The 12500-nt window shown below is 35.7% G+C and overlaps 1 protein-coding gene across 4 annotated transcripts in view; it reads right to left on the bottom strand.

Moving 5' to 3' along the window:
- kctd15b (potassium channel tetramerization domain containing 15b) overlaps nucleotides 1–12500 on the bottom strand; it is a 27369-nt gene that overhangs the window by 5542 nt on the left and 9327 nt on the right. For all 4 annotated transcript variants that reach the window (XM_079873940.1, XM_079873939.1, XM_079873941.1 and 1 more), the window contains 2 exons: nucleotides 10160–10304; nucleotides 1778–2083 (listed from right to left, as the gene is read on the bottom strand). In XM_079873940.1, coding sequence (XP_079730066.1) covers nucleotides 1778–2083; nucleotides 10160–10304 — 451 coding nt within the window. The remainder of the gene's footprint in view (nucleotides 1–1777; nucleotides 2084–10159; nucleotides 10305–12500) is intronic.

Here is a 12500-nt window from a genome sequence, read left to right as displayed (position 1 = left end):
CCAAATTTTGTGTTTTCTGTTGCAAGTTTTCTGAATTCCATTTTAATGGTTTAATTAACTGTTAATGATCAAAAAGCATGTCTAACTAATTGAATTCATAAAAACAACAATTTTGTAATTGTTTATAATTAAAATAATCAGAAATTATTGAGTGTTTTAACAGAACATTATTTTAATTTCTTTTAAATCACAAACTATTTTGTCAAACAAAGTGCTGCACAACAGAGATTTACTGTAAAATTAAAACAAGGAAGAAAAATGTATTAATTTATAATTATTATTAGTGTTAGTATTATTATTACATTGAGATGTAGCTAAATTCTACTGTACAACAGTAATATATTTCTGTCACAAATTCTCCAAGTTAAACCAAACTCATATTTTGACGGGTTGCCATGAAGACCTCTGAGTTTTTATGACTGGATTTCGTGATTCGTCCGCGTTTTCTGCATCGCGGTAATCATTTTCAACATGATAATGATAATCATTCAATGATAATCAGAAATGTTTCTTAAGCATCAAATCATCATATTAGAATGATTGTGACACTGAAGACTGGAGTAATAATGCTGAAAATTCAGCTTTGATCACAGGAATAAATTACACTTTAATATATATTCACATAGAAAACAGTTATTTTAAATTGTAATAATATTTCACTGTTTTTACTGTATTTTTGGTTAAATAAATGCTGCCTTGGTGAGCAGAAGAGACTTCTTCACTGACATCAAACATGTACATTTTGGTTAAATTAGATATTTTATGATATATGATATTATGTCAGGACTAAACCTGTGATGCCGAAAAACGATGACAGGCAGCACTAGTGTCCGCCACACATCTAGTGATGATGAACTTGTTATTTATTTCAGCATTTACACTGATTTTCTTAAAAGGAACACGCCGACTTTTTGGGACTTTATCTTATTCACCGTATCCCCCAGAGTTAGATAAGTCCACACACACCCTTCTCATCTCCGTGTGTGCTGTAACTCTGTCTGACGCACCCACCGCTAGCCTAGCTTAGCACAAAGACTGGAGGTAAATGGCTCCAGCTAGCATACTGCTCCCAATAAGTGACAAAATAACGCCAACATTTTCCTATTTACATGTTGTGATTTGTATAGTCACAGCGTGTACAAATAACAAGGTCACATGAGACACAGCCATCTTCTAACCGTATACACACTGGGAACTATATTCTCAGAAGGCGAAGCACTGCTACTTCTGCGGAGTGATTTACTCCAACTCTGAGTGAACTCTCTGCTCCTCATCACGGGGCTTCTCAGGCGCTGCGAGTAAATCACTCCGCCCAAGTAGCAGTGCTTCGCCTTCTGAGAATATAGTTCCCAGTATGTATACGGTTAGAAGATGGCTGTGTCTCATGTGACCTTGTTATTTGTACACGCTGTGACTATACAAATCACAACATGTAAATAGGAAAATGTTGGCGTTATTTTGTCACTTATTGGGAGCAGTATGCTAGCTGGAGCCATTTACCTCCAGTCTTTGTGCTAAGCTAGGCTAGCGGTGGGTGCGTCAGACAGAGTTACGGCACGCACGGAGATGAGAAGGGTGTGTGTGGACTTATCTAACTCTGGGGGATACGGGGAATAACCTAAAGTCCCAAAAAGTTGGCGTGTTCCTTTAAATCCGCCCACGTAAAGACTAAGCAGAAGAAACGTGACGTTCCTCATGCAGGAATAAAGCGTCCTGAATGCTGTCTGGAGCAGATAAGAGCAGCACACCAGTAAATATCCCCAGTAAACATCTTTACCTGCACTGAGTTCAGTCTGCAGTATCCGTTCAGCGGGAAGCGGATGACGTGCGTCGGGTCCTGGTTCCAGCCAGCGTTGACGGAGTTACACATGACGTCGCCGGTCTCGGGGAAGACCTCCTCGATGAGCACCTTCTCCCCGCTGAGGGCGATGCGCTCGCCGAGGTCAGGGGTCACGCGCACCACCAGGCAGTCGCAGGGTTGAGCCAAGCGTCTCTGCTCCCGGTCCTGCTTCCAGCGCTCCAGCTCCTTGATCATCGGAGACAGCTGGTAATAGCGCGCCTCCTCGTACAGGAGGTGGAATTCCTGAGCAGAGATGTTCAACATTAGAATATTTCAAAATCTCGACGTTTTAGATCTAAACATCCTTAGTTTAAACGAGACGTATTTACTTGAGAAGCATTTTTTATAATTTATATAATATAATAATATAATAATATATATATTAGGGCTGTCAAACGATTAATCGCATCCAATAAAAGTTTGTGTTTACATAATTTATGTCTGTGTACGGAGTATAATTATTTTCTATATATAAATACACACACATGCATATATATATTTAAGAAAATGTGTTATTTATATATAAAATATTTATATATAATATAAATTATATATAATATAAATATATATACACAGTATATACATGCAAATATTTCTTAAATATATACATGCATGTGTGTGTATTTATATATAGAAAATAATTATACTCCGTACACACACATGTATTATGTAAAAACAAACTTTTATTTTGGATGCGATTAATCGCGATTAATCGTTTGACAGTCCTAATATATATATATATATATATATATATATATATATATATATATATATATATATATATATATATATATATATATATATATATATATATATATATATAAATATAATTAGTGATATTTAAGGAAACTAATAATTTTAATCAGCATGAATTCATAAAAAGACACTCATAATGTTACAAAAGATTCTATTTTGTTTTGCTGTTCTTTAGAACGTTCTATTCATCAAAAAATCCTGAAAAAATGTATGAAAGAAATTTATACTTTTATTCAGCCAAGACGCATTAAACTGATAAAAAATGACAGTCAAGACATTTAAAGACTCAAATAAATGCTGTTTTTTTTTTTTTTTTTTTTTTTACAATTCATCATAGAATCCATTTACACCAAAATATGAAGCAGCACAACTGTTTTCAACACTGATAATAATCATAAATGTTTCTTGAGCATCAAATCCTCATATTAGAGTGATTTCTGAAGGATCATGTGACACTGAAGACTGGAGTAATGATGCTGAACATTCAGCTTTGATCACAGGAATAAATTACAAGAGATGTCATCAAACAGCCGTTTGAATTTTGGTGGAAATAATTATTCCCAAAAGAGGGAAATGTGAATGTCCTCCAACAGGTGCAGGATCAAAACTAAAGATAAGATACAGATATTGTTTATAAATAACAATAATAATTGTGTTGCTGTTGAACGGGTTCAGGTCGCATCCGTAGAATGAACGACAATAAATAACACACACAAAATGCAGTCAAATCCTAGGTTAAAAATACAAAATAATTATTCTTAAAGATTATTATACTGTCTTTTCAGTGGACAACACATAAAAGACGTCTACGCTTTCTAAATAAAAGTGTTGTTTGCCCATGCAAATATTCAAGTTTATTATTTAGAAATTAAATTTTAACTATGAGCGATAGTGGTGCTATTACCTCAAACGCCACTACACAAGTTTAAATATAAAACATATTTATTTTAAAGAGATAATTATACTCTTTTCAATGTATGTTTACGCTTTCCAAATAGTCACCAACTATGAGCAAAGGTGATGCTATTCCTGCAAACGCCTCTGATAAATAAAAAACAAATAAGTACATAAATAAAAGCCAGCGATACTCAAGTTTAGTATTTAGAATTGTAATAGTTTTAATAGCAATAGTGGTGCTATTACCTCAAACGCCACTAAGTTAAAATATACAAAATAATTATTTTAAAAAGAGATAATTAAACTTTTCAATAGATGATTATGCTTTCTAAATAAAATACAGTCACCAATGATGTGATGCTATCACTGCAAACGCCACTAATAAATAAAAACTAAATAAGTACATAAATAAAAGGCAGTAAATGAATGAATGTTTCAAATCAGTGTGTTTGGGGTTCGGGGTGTGTGTGTTGCTCAGAGGGGCATCAGAGGGGCATCAGCGCGGCCCGCGGGTCACAGTCGAGACGTTTGGCAGGATCTCATGTGCTCGTTGGAGCCCGTCAGTGAACGACCTCGAGGCTTCAGCGTTTCTTTATCCAGGCAGACAACAGCAGACTGCCAAACTCTCTCTCTCTCTCTCTCTCTCTCTCTCTCTCTCTCTCTCTCTCTCTCTCTCTCTCTCTCTCGCCCGCCCTCTCTCTCTCTCTCTCTCTCACCCTCTCTCTCTCTCTCTCTCATCTATCTCTCTCGCCCACTCTCTCTCTCTCTCTCTCTCTCTCTCGCCCACTCTCTCTCTCTCTCTCTCTCTCACCCACTCTCTCTCTCTCTCTCTCTCTCTCTCTCTCTCTCTCTCTCTCTCTCTCTCTTCCTCACGGGGATCTTGCCAGGGCTTTTTTGCCCCTTTCAGGTTTTCCTTAATTTCCCACAAGTCCAGATGGTACTATTCTTCCTCGTCTCTCCATCTCGGGAGGAGCTGAGGTGTGGAAATGATTGGAGTTCATCTGAGGATATGGTTTTGTGTGCAGAGTAATCTGCATAAAGATTAATATAAACAGTCATGAACTGCACACAGCCTGAATGGAAACTAAACTATGACTGATTGTATTCGCAGGTTTCTCTGCAGAAACAGACAGTGAAGGATCAGCCGTTTGACACGGTAATAATAGTCTTGTTTATATCGTTGCATAATGCAAACTACATTTTCACGCAGCTCTATAAAGTCGGATATATTAACTTCACCTACATACACAGAAAAATCACATAAGCAGTTGAGATTTGCTATATTGGATTAATTGCTTTGATATTGTCACAAAATATAAACCATATTATCACACAGATCTATGAATAAAGTTGGATATAGAAGTATCATCTGCAAACACATAGTATAGTTGTGTAAAGCAATATATAGCAAATCTCAACTGCTTGATTGCTTGTATTGTGTCGAAATGAAAACTATATTATCACACAGATCTAATCTGCTAAACGCAGCTTTAAGGCATGAAGAGTTTAAGATATTATAAACATTAACATCATTATTTTCTGTAAAAGCGCTATATGCATAAATTTGAAAATTTGACTATTATAAAACACAGCAATCCAAGCAGAAAATATCTTCAAAATTACATGCAATCCATTGCAATATAAGCTTTAAAAAATAACTTTAGATAATCATTGCAAGTGGACATTATAAGGGGAAAATGTACATGTAAGTATATACAGTATAACTGGTCAAGACAAGTTTTTTAACCTCCATACGGGGATGGTTATTCAATATAAGCGTTAAAAAATGGTTTAAAATCACTGTAATTGGAGATTATAATGGAAAAATGTATATGAAAGTATATATAGCTTTAGCTGGGACACGTCTCTAACCTCTATGCATGGATGCTTCAAGCTTAAGCACTATATATATATATATAAATTAGACTATTATAAAACAGGGCAATAATTGTTTCCATGGCACATTTCAGCATTAATCTAAGCAGAAAATGCTTGAATTGCAATATAAGCTTTAAAAAATAACTTTACATTGTTCGAAATCATTGCAAGAGGACATTATAAAGGGAAAAATGCACATGAAAGTATCTCTAACTTTGGATGGGACACGTCTCTAACCTCTTTTCTTTCGCCCTTCACACTGCGGATGACAACACGCATGCGGTGCGTCAGCGCTGGAGGGAGAGAGCGAACGGTACGGTATTAAAGAAGCTCCGCATGCGCCTGGATCTCTGTTTTCAACAGGACTCGTTCTCGAACGCTCTTCCTACAGTCGAGCAACACGATGGAGAGATACGAGAGAGGTGAAGAAAGAGACACGATTCGCTAGCCCGAATTCCCATGTTCAGGCGATCCGACAGGCCTGTTGTGATCCAAAATAATGATCTTACTCGATTGCCCATCGGCAAGACAACATCTCACAGACAGAGAGAGAGATAGAGAGAGATATTCCCCCGACTCCATCTAATACGTATAAGAGATGACCATTTCTCTTTGATTCTTGTCAAGCACATGCTGATGTAGAGGTCAGATCCGTCACACAAACCTTGGAATCAAAACTGACTCTTTACGGTCTTGCTCATCGGATTTATCATGAGCGATTCATGTTATTCTGAAAGCAAGACATGTTTTATAATCGCTGCTAGTGGTCACAAACAAAACAACATCAGTTATTGACTCGAGCGGCTTGACAACAGATAATCTCTGCTGCTTTTCTCCCTGATAGATGCAAAGCATATTCCACGTTCACATTGATTCAGCGACCGCGGGCCATGACAGTCACGATGCCTCACGGACACGCTTTACACCGTTCGCATTTCTGTCTGATTTCACACACATTGATCATCAGATCAAACCAGTCCAAACGGGGTTCTTTGTCCAACTCAAGAGAGAAAACAAAGCGAATCCAGATCAAGATTAAAACACGTAACATGTTTACATCACATTTCTGCGTGTTTGGAAGGGAGAGTTCATCCGTGAGGATAAATGTGACACGTTGTTTCAAAGCGGCTTTACATTAAATGCTATGCATTGTGAAAAGCACTATGCAAATAGACTTTTGAACTGAATATGCCATATGCAGTTATTCATAATGAATACATAACAATTCAAGTCATTTCTGTGGTTCAGATATATGAACGTGATTTGCTCATACAGGGAAAACACAGGGAGAACATATTTGATACTTGTATATATATATATATATATATATATATATATATATATATACATATTAGGGCTGTCAAACGATTAATCGCGATTAATCGCATCCAAAATAAAAGTTTGTGTTTACATAATTTATGTCTGTGTACGGTGTATAATTATTTTCTATATATAAATACACACACATGCATGTATATATTTAAGAAATATTTGCATGTACAGTGCCCTCCACAATTATTGAACCCCCTGGTAAATATGATCAAAATTGGCTGTAAAAAATAAATCTGCATCGATTATCCTTGTGATCTTTCATTCAAAAAATGTGCAAAATTCTAACCTTTCATTGAAGTAAAAGAATTGAAAGTGGGGGGAAATCACATTATGAAATAAATGTTTTTCTCCAAAACATGTTGGCCACAATTATTGAAACCCCTAGAATTTTTTACGAGTAAAATATCTCTGAAGTATATTCCCATTAATATTTACCTTTTTTAGTACACCAGGGTGACTAGGAACATGAAACTGTCCAGCTATGACTTCGTGTTTCACAAGAGTTTAAATATGAGGAAACACAAAGGCCAAATCCCCTTAAACATTCATCACAATGAGTAAAACCACAGAATACAGTTCTGATGCGTAGCAAAAGATTGTTGAGCATCACAAACTAGAAAGTGGCTGTAAGACAATAGCTAAAGAATTGAAAATCCCCATTTTGACCATCAGGGCAATAATTAAGAAGTTATAACCAACTAAAGATGTTATGAATCTGCCAGGAAAAGGACGTGTGTCTATACTGTCTTAATGCACGGCGAGTATGAAAGTTTGAGTGGCCAAAGACTCTCCAAGGATCACAGATGGAGAATTGCAGAGATTAGTTGAGTCTAAGGGTCAGAAAGCCTAAAAAAAAATATCAAACAACCCCTACATCCCCACATGTTGTTTGGGAGGGTTTAAAAAAAAAACTCCTCGCTCATCCAAAAACAAATTCCAGCAAATTTAATTGTCAGACATGACTGGATCTTCAAACAACACAGGGTTCTGTGGTCAGATGAGACTAAAACAGAGCTTTTTGGCAGCAAACACACTAGATGGGTTTGGTGAACACAAGGATAAAAAGTACCCTATGTGTACAATTTAATATACCATTGGATCTTTAATGTTGTGGGCATATTTTTCTGCTGGAGGTCCTGGACTTCTTGTTCAGATACATGGCATTGTGGATTCTATCAAATATCAACAGATAAAAAATCAAAACCTGACGCCTTCTGCTAGAAATCTTATAATATGCCGTGGTTGGATCTTCCATCAGGACAACGATCCAAAACAAACATCAAAATCAAAACAAAAATTTGTTGTGGAGCACAAAATGAAGCTTCTGCCATGACCGTCTCAGTCCCCTGACCTGATGAGTGGGCTGAACTGAAGAGGAGAAGCACCAACATGGATCTGGGAATCTGAAGGATCTGGAGAGATTCTGTATGGAGGAATGGTCTCTGATCTCTTGTCAGTTATTCTCCAAACTCATCAGGCATTATAGGAGAAGACTCAGAGCTGTTATCTTGGCAAAAGGAGATTGCAAAAAGTATTTAATAAAAGGGTTTCAATAATTGTGGCCAACGTGTTTTGGAGAAAAACATTTATTTCATAATGTGATTTTCCCCCCACTTTCAATTCTTTTACTTCAATGAAAGGTTAGAATTTTGCACATTTTTTGAATGAAAGATCACAAGGATAATCGATGCAGATTTATTTTTTACAGCCAATTTTGATCATATTTACCAGGGGGTTCAATAATTGTGGAGGGCACTGTATATACTGTATATATATATTTATATTATATATAATTTATATTATATATAAATATTTTATATATAAATAACACATTTTCTTAAATATATATATGCATGTGTGTGTATTTATGTATAGAAAATAATTATACACCGTACACAGACATAAATTATGTAAACACAAACTTTTATTTTGGATGCGATTAATCGCGATTAATCGTTTGACAGCCCTAATATATATATATATATATATATACACACACACACACACACATGTCTATTTTGGACCAATAATATTGCACTATGCAATATGGCTACCAAACAGAAGAGAAATAAAAAGCAAGAAACTAAAAATATTTCCTGATCTTCATTGTTTCACGTGTTTGCAGCTGGACAAAACAAAACCTCAATATTGCATGAAAGAGCTGTTATTACTAGTCCTTTTTTAAGACTATGCAAGTATGTGAACACACATTTACTTAGATGTGCTACACAAATTTTGTGCATTCCTGCCATTTGCAATGCACTGCATTCTCAGTACTGCCACAGGTGGCGCTATAGCGGACACTAGCAGCTGTCTTCTTCTACAGTCTGCTTTCTCATTTCAGACTAAATGTGCAGAATACAAACAAGGGAAAGCAAAGCCACAACTGAGATCTCTTTAATGTCTCTCAGAAAGCAACGAGATTAAATGAAGATAATAGCGATTTGTATTGTATCCCAACATGCAATGTATCGACCCTTCCATTTCCAGTGTGATGAATGAATCTATATCAACAATCATTTTCTAACATATCGTCACCTTCCTAAAATAATCGCTTATTTATAAATCTCATTGTCTTTTGACTTAGGCAATTTTACAAGCTTTTCAAGATGGCAGCTGCATCAAGAAGAACGAAGATCTACTCAACCTCTGAAGTTAGGTTCAGGTTTTTTGTGTTTTCTGAGAAACCTGAAAAAATGACTTGGGCAATTATTTTAGGAAGGTGACGGTATACAACTGGATCAAAAATGCAAATAATTGATCATACAGTGCTATGCATAAGTTTAGACACCCATGCTAAAGTTGACTAAAAAGAGGAATAAAAAAATCATCTTTTGGAAATTAAACTTAATGCCTTAATTTAAAAAATTAGGAAAAATCCAACCTTTAAGGACACCAATGATGTGGGGCTATTTTAATTCCAAAGGCCAAGGGAACTTTATCAGGATGCATAGTATCCTGGATCCATGAAGTAACTGGCCTTTAAAAATAAAAATCTGCCTGCCTCTATGGGAATTTAACATAGTGGTGTCCAGACTTATGCACCCTGTATTTTAAGGAAGAACATTTATTTATTTACGATACATTATTCATTCACAAAGAAAATTGGTGTCCTTAAAGGTTGGATTCTTCCTAATTTTTTTAATTAAGGCATTAAGTTTAATTTCCAAAAGATGATTTTTTTGTTCCTCTTTTTAGTCAACTTTAGCATGGGTGTCTAAACTTATGCATAGCACTGTATATTCCCCCCCAAAATTCCACAATGATAACTTTTGAAATTGATATAATGCATGTGAGAAGATCACGGCGTGCTGCATACAGTTTCACATGTTTAATAGTAAGCAGTGTGCAGTGTTTACCGTAGTACACTACATGCATTCTATTGCAAACAGCCAGTGAGTCTGGATTTGTCCAGAAGAACATGCTTCAGACCACATAATCCTTGCTTTTTAATACCTTAAAGTCATCCGGCAGGAGCAGTTTGCAGGTTCTCAGGAAGCTGAGGATATAGCGGAATATCTCTCCGTCTCTGTCGATGAAGTAATGCTGCTTTAAACTGTCCAGAACGATCGGCTCGGTTCCGTTAAACAGCCTGCTGATCCTGAAAATTAACACACACACACACACACAGAGTTAATGGAGCGAGGCCAGCCTCCTTTAAATGCATGAAACAATTAGCATTTATTTTTCAATTTTATTAGTGCCCAGCCAAAAACGTATTAGCGCTCGGATCTGAAACAAGAGGCTTTAGGCAGATTTCAGTGGCTGAGAAAAGCTTTCCAAGTCCTTCTCTACAGTGAGATTAATACAGAGCTGAAAACCCTTCAATGTCTGATCATCTCGACTGTCACAAGCCAATTAAATAACTCCCACATAATACATGACGTCAGGAAGCACTACTGAAATAAAGCAGGACAGTCATAAAAGCCTGTGATGCTTATTTGCATTAATGATAGGGCTTTGTTAAAATCACTATGAGTAAAAGCAGTGAGGGACTTGGTAAACTCCAGTAATGATGTTTGAGGGATGCAGTTGAAAGTTTCCTTTGCAACAAATCCTGACGATTAAAAACCCTTGTGACTGAAAGTCTGGCCACTTTTGTGATGTAAAAACCACTGGAATGAGAACCGTATTCATTATCGAGAAAACACTCAAGTTTCCCAGCTAATAAAAATATGTTATAAGAATGTTCTCATTCTCAATAAGTTCTGAAAAAAAAAAAAATTTCTGAATGCTCTCTGGACATCTGAAAACATCCTTTTTTTAAAAAAGTTTTAAAAAACGGTATTTCGTGGTTATGCAAACGTCAAAGAAACATTCCATTTCTTTAAACATTGTGGGATTGCTACTTTTGAATGTTGAACATTCTGAATAATCTAAAACAGTAACATTTAAAAAACATATAAGATAAAGGTCCAGCTGAAACATTTCAGAAAAAACACTCCTTTAGCAATGTAGAAATAACGTTTTTGATCAAACGTTTTGAGAACATTAAAGTAACTTTGAACGAACGTTCTATTAACGTTACTGGAAGAACGTTTGTTCGTAACTTTGAGAGAACCTTTCCAGAACGTTCCCTGTTAGCTGGGATTTTAGTGATGGAAGGAGAATAAAAGAGATGGAAACAGAATCCTTCATTATGATCGTCTCTATATCTCTCTTCTTCACTTCTTGCTTTAGTTTTGTACTTTTCTTAGTTACAGTCTCCCAAAAACATCTTGGGAATTTGCATCAGACTCAACTGAATATGTATTTTGTCATTTATAAAAATTAAAGATAACACAAGCGCACTTGCAAGCAAAAGTTTTTCACAAAAAAAAAAAAAAAAAAGATAAAATGAAAGGTTCCCAAATGTGGTTTTTGCAACAAAAAACTTTATTTCTTACAGTTTAATAACATTTTAATCAGAGTTTGTGTGTCCATCACCAGATAAAAAGAGCAAACGTTTCTAATACATTATAATACATTCTACTATATTTCACTTTTTGAGATAAAGCTGGATTTGAAATCATACACTATGAAATCATAAGAATAAAAAAGGATCTTCTTAATAGAAGAATATGTTAATAATATCAGTTTACTCCAACCATAAAAAACTAAACTTTTTTTATTTTATACTTTGTTGCTTATTAGAGTCAAATCAAACATTCGAGTGAGTCATGATAGTTAGGATACCCCCTATGTAGGCAGCTCACTAGGCTTGAGTGTCCATCTCCAGCAAACATCTTCAATACATTAAAACACATTCTCCTACTAAATCTACTAATATCAAACATCGGTATCACTTTACAATAAGGTTTATTAGTTAAAATGAGTAAATGTATTAACTAACAATGCGTAATACACTTGTTACAGTATTTATCAATCTTTGTTAATATAAATACAGCTTTTCATTGTTTGTTCATGTTAGTTGCATTAACTAATGTTAACAAACACAACCTTTGATTTTAATAACGTATTAGTAAAGGTTGAAATGAATATCTAAGATTAATAAATGCTGTAGAAGTATTGTTGATTCTTAGTTCGTGTAAACTGATGAACATTATTGTAAAGTGTACACACACAGCACAGACGCCTCAGTCCGCCGGATACCTGTCCACATCTTCCTCTCTCTGCACGTATAGTTCAGTTCTCTCTCTGAACTCTGATAGGATCAGCATTTCCTTCCGTTCCTGAGCCGAGCCGATGCAATCTCCTCTTTAATCATCCCTACAGTTCCTGGATCAGCTGACGGCTCTCCACAACCACAAAGAGAAATCCCACAGCCTCGTCAAAGCCTAGCAGACGTTTACAGTCG

Source organism: Squalius cephalus (genome assembly GCF_949319135.1).
Source record: "Squalius cephalus genome assembly, chromosome: 6".
NCBI lineage: Eukaryota > Metazoa > Chordata > Actinopteri > Cypriniformes > Leuciscidae > Squalius > Squalius cephalus.
Note: the sequence above shows the minus strand (reverse complement) of the source record. Positions and strands in the feature narration are given on the sequence as shown.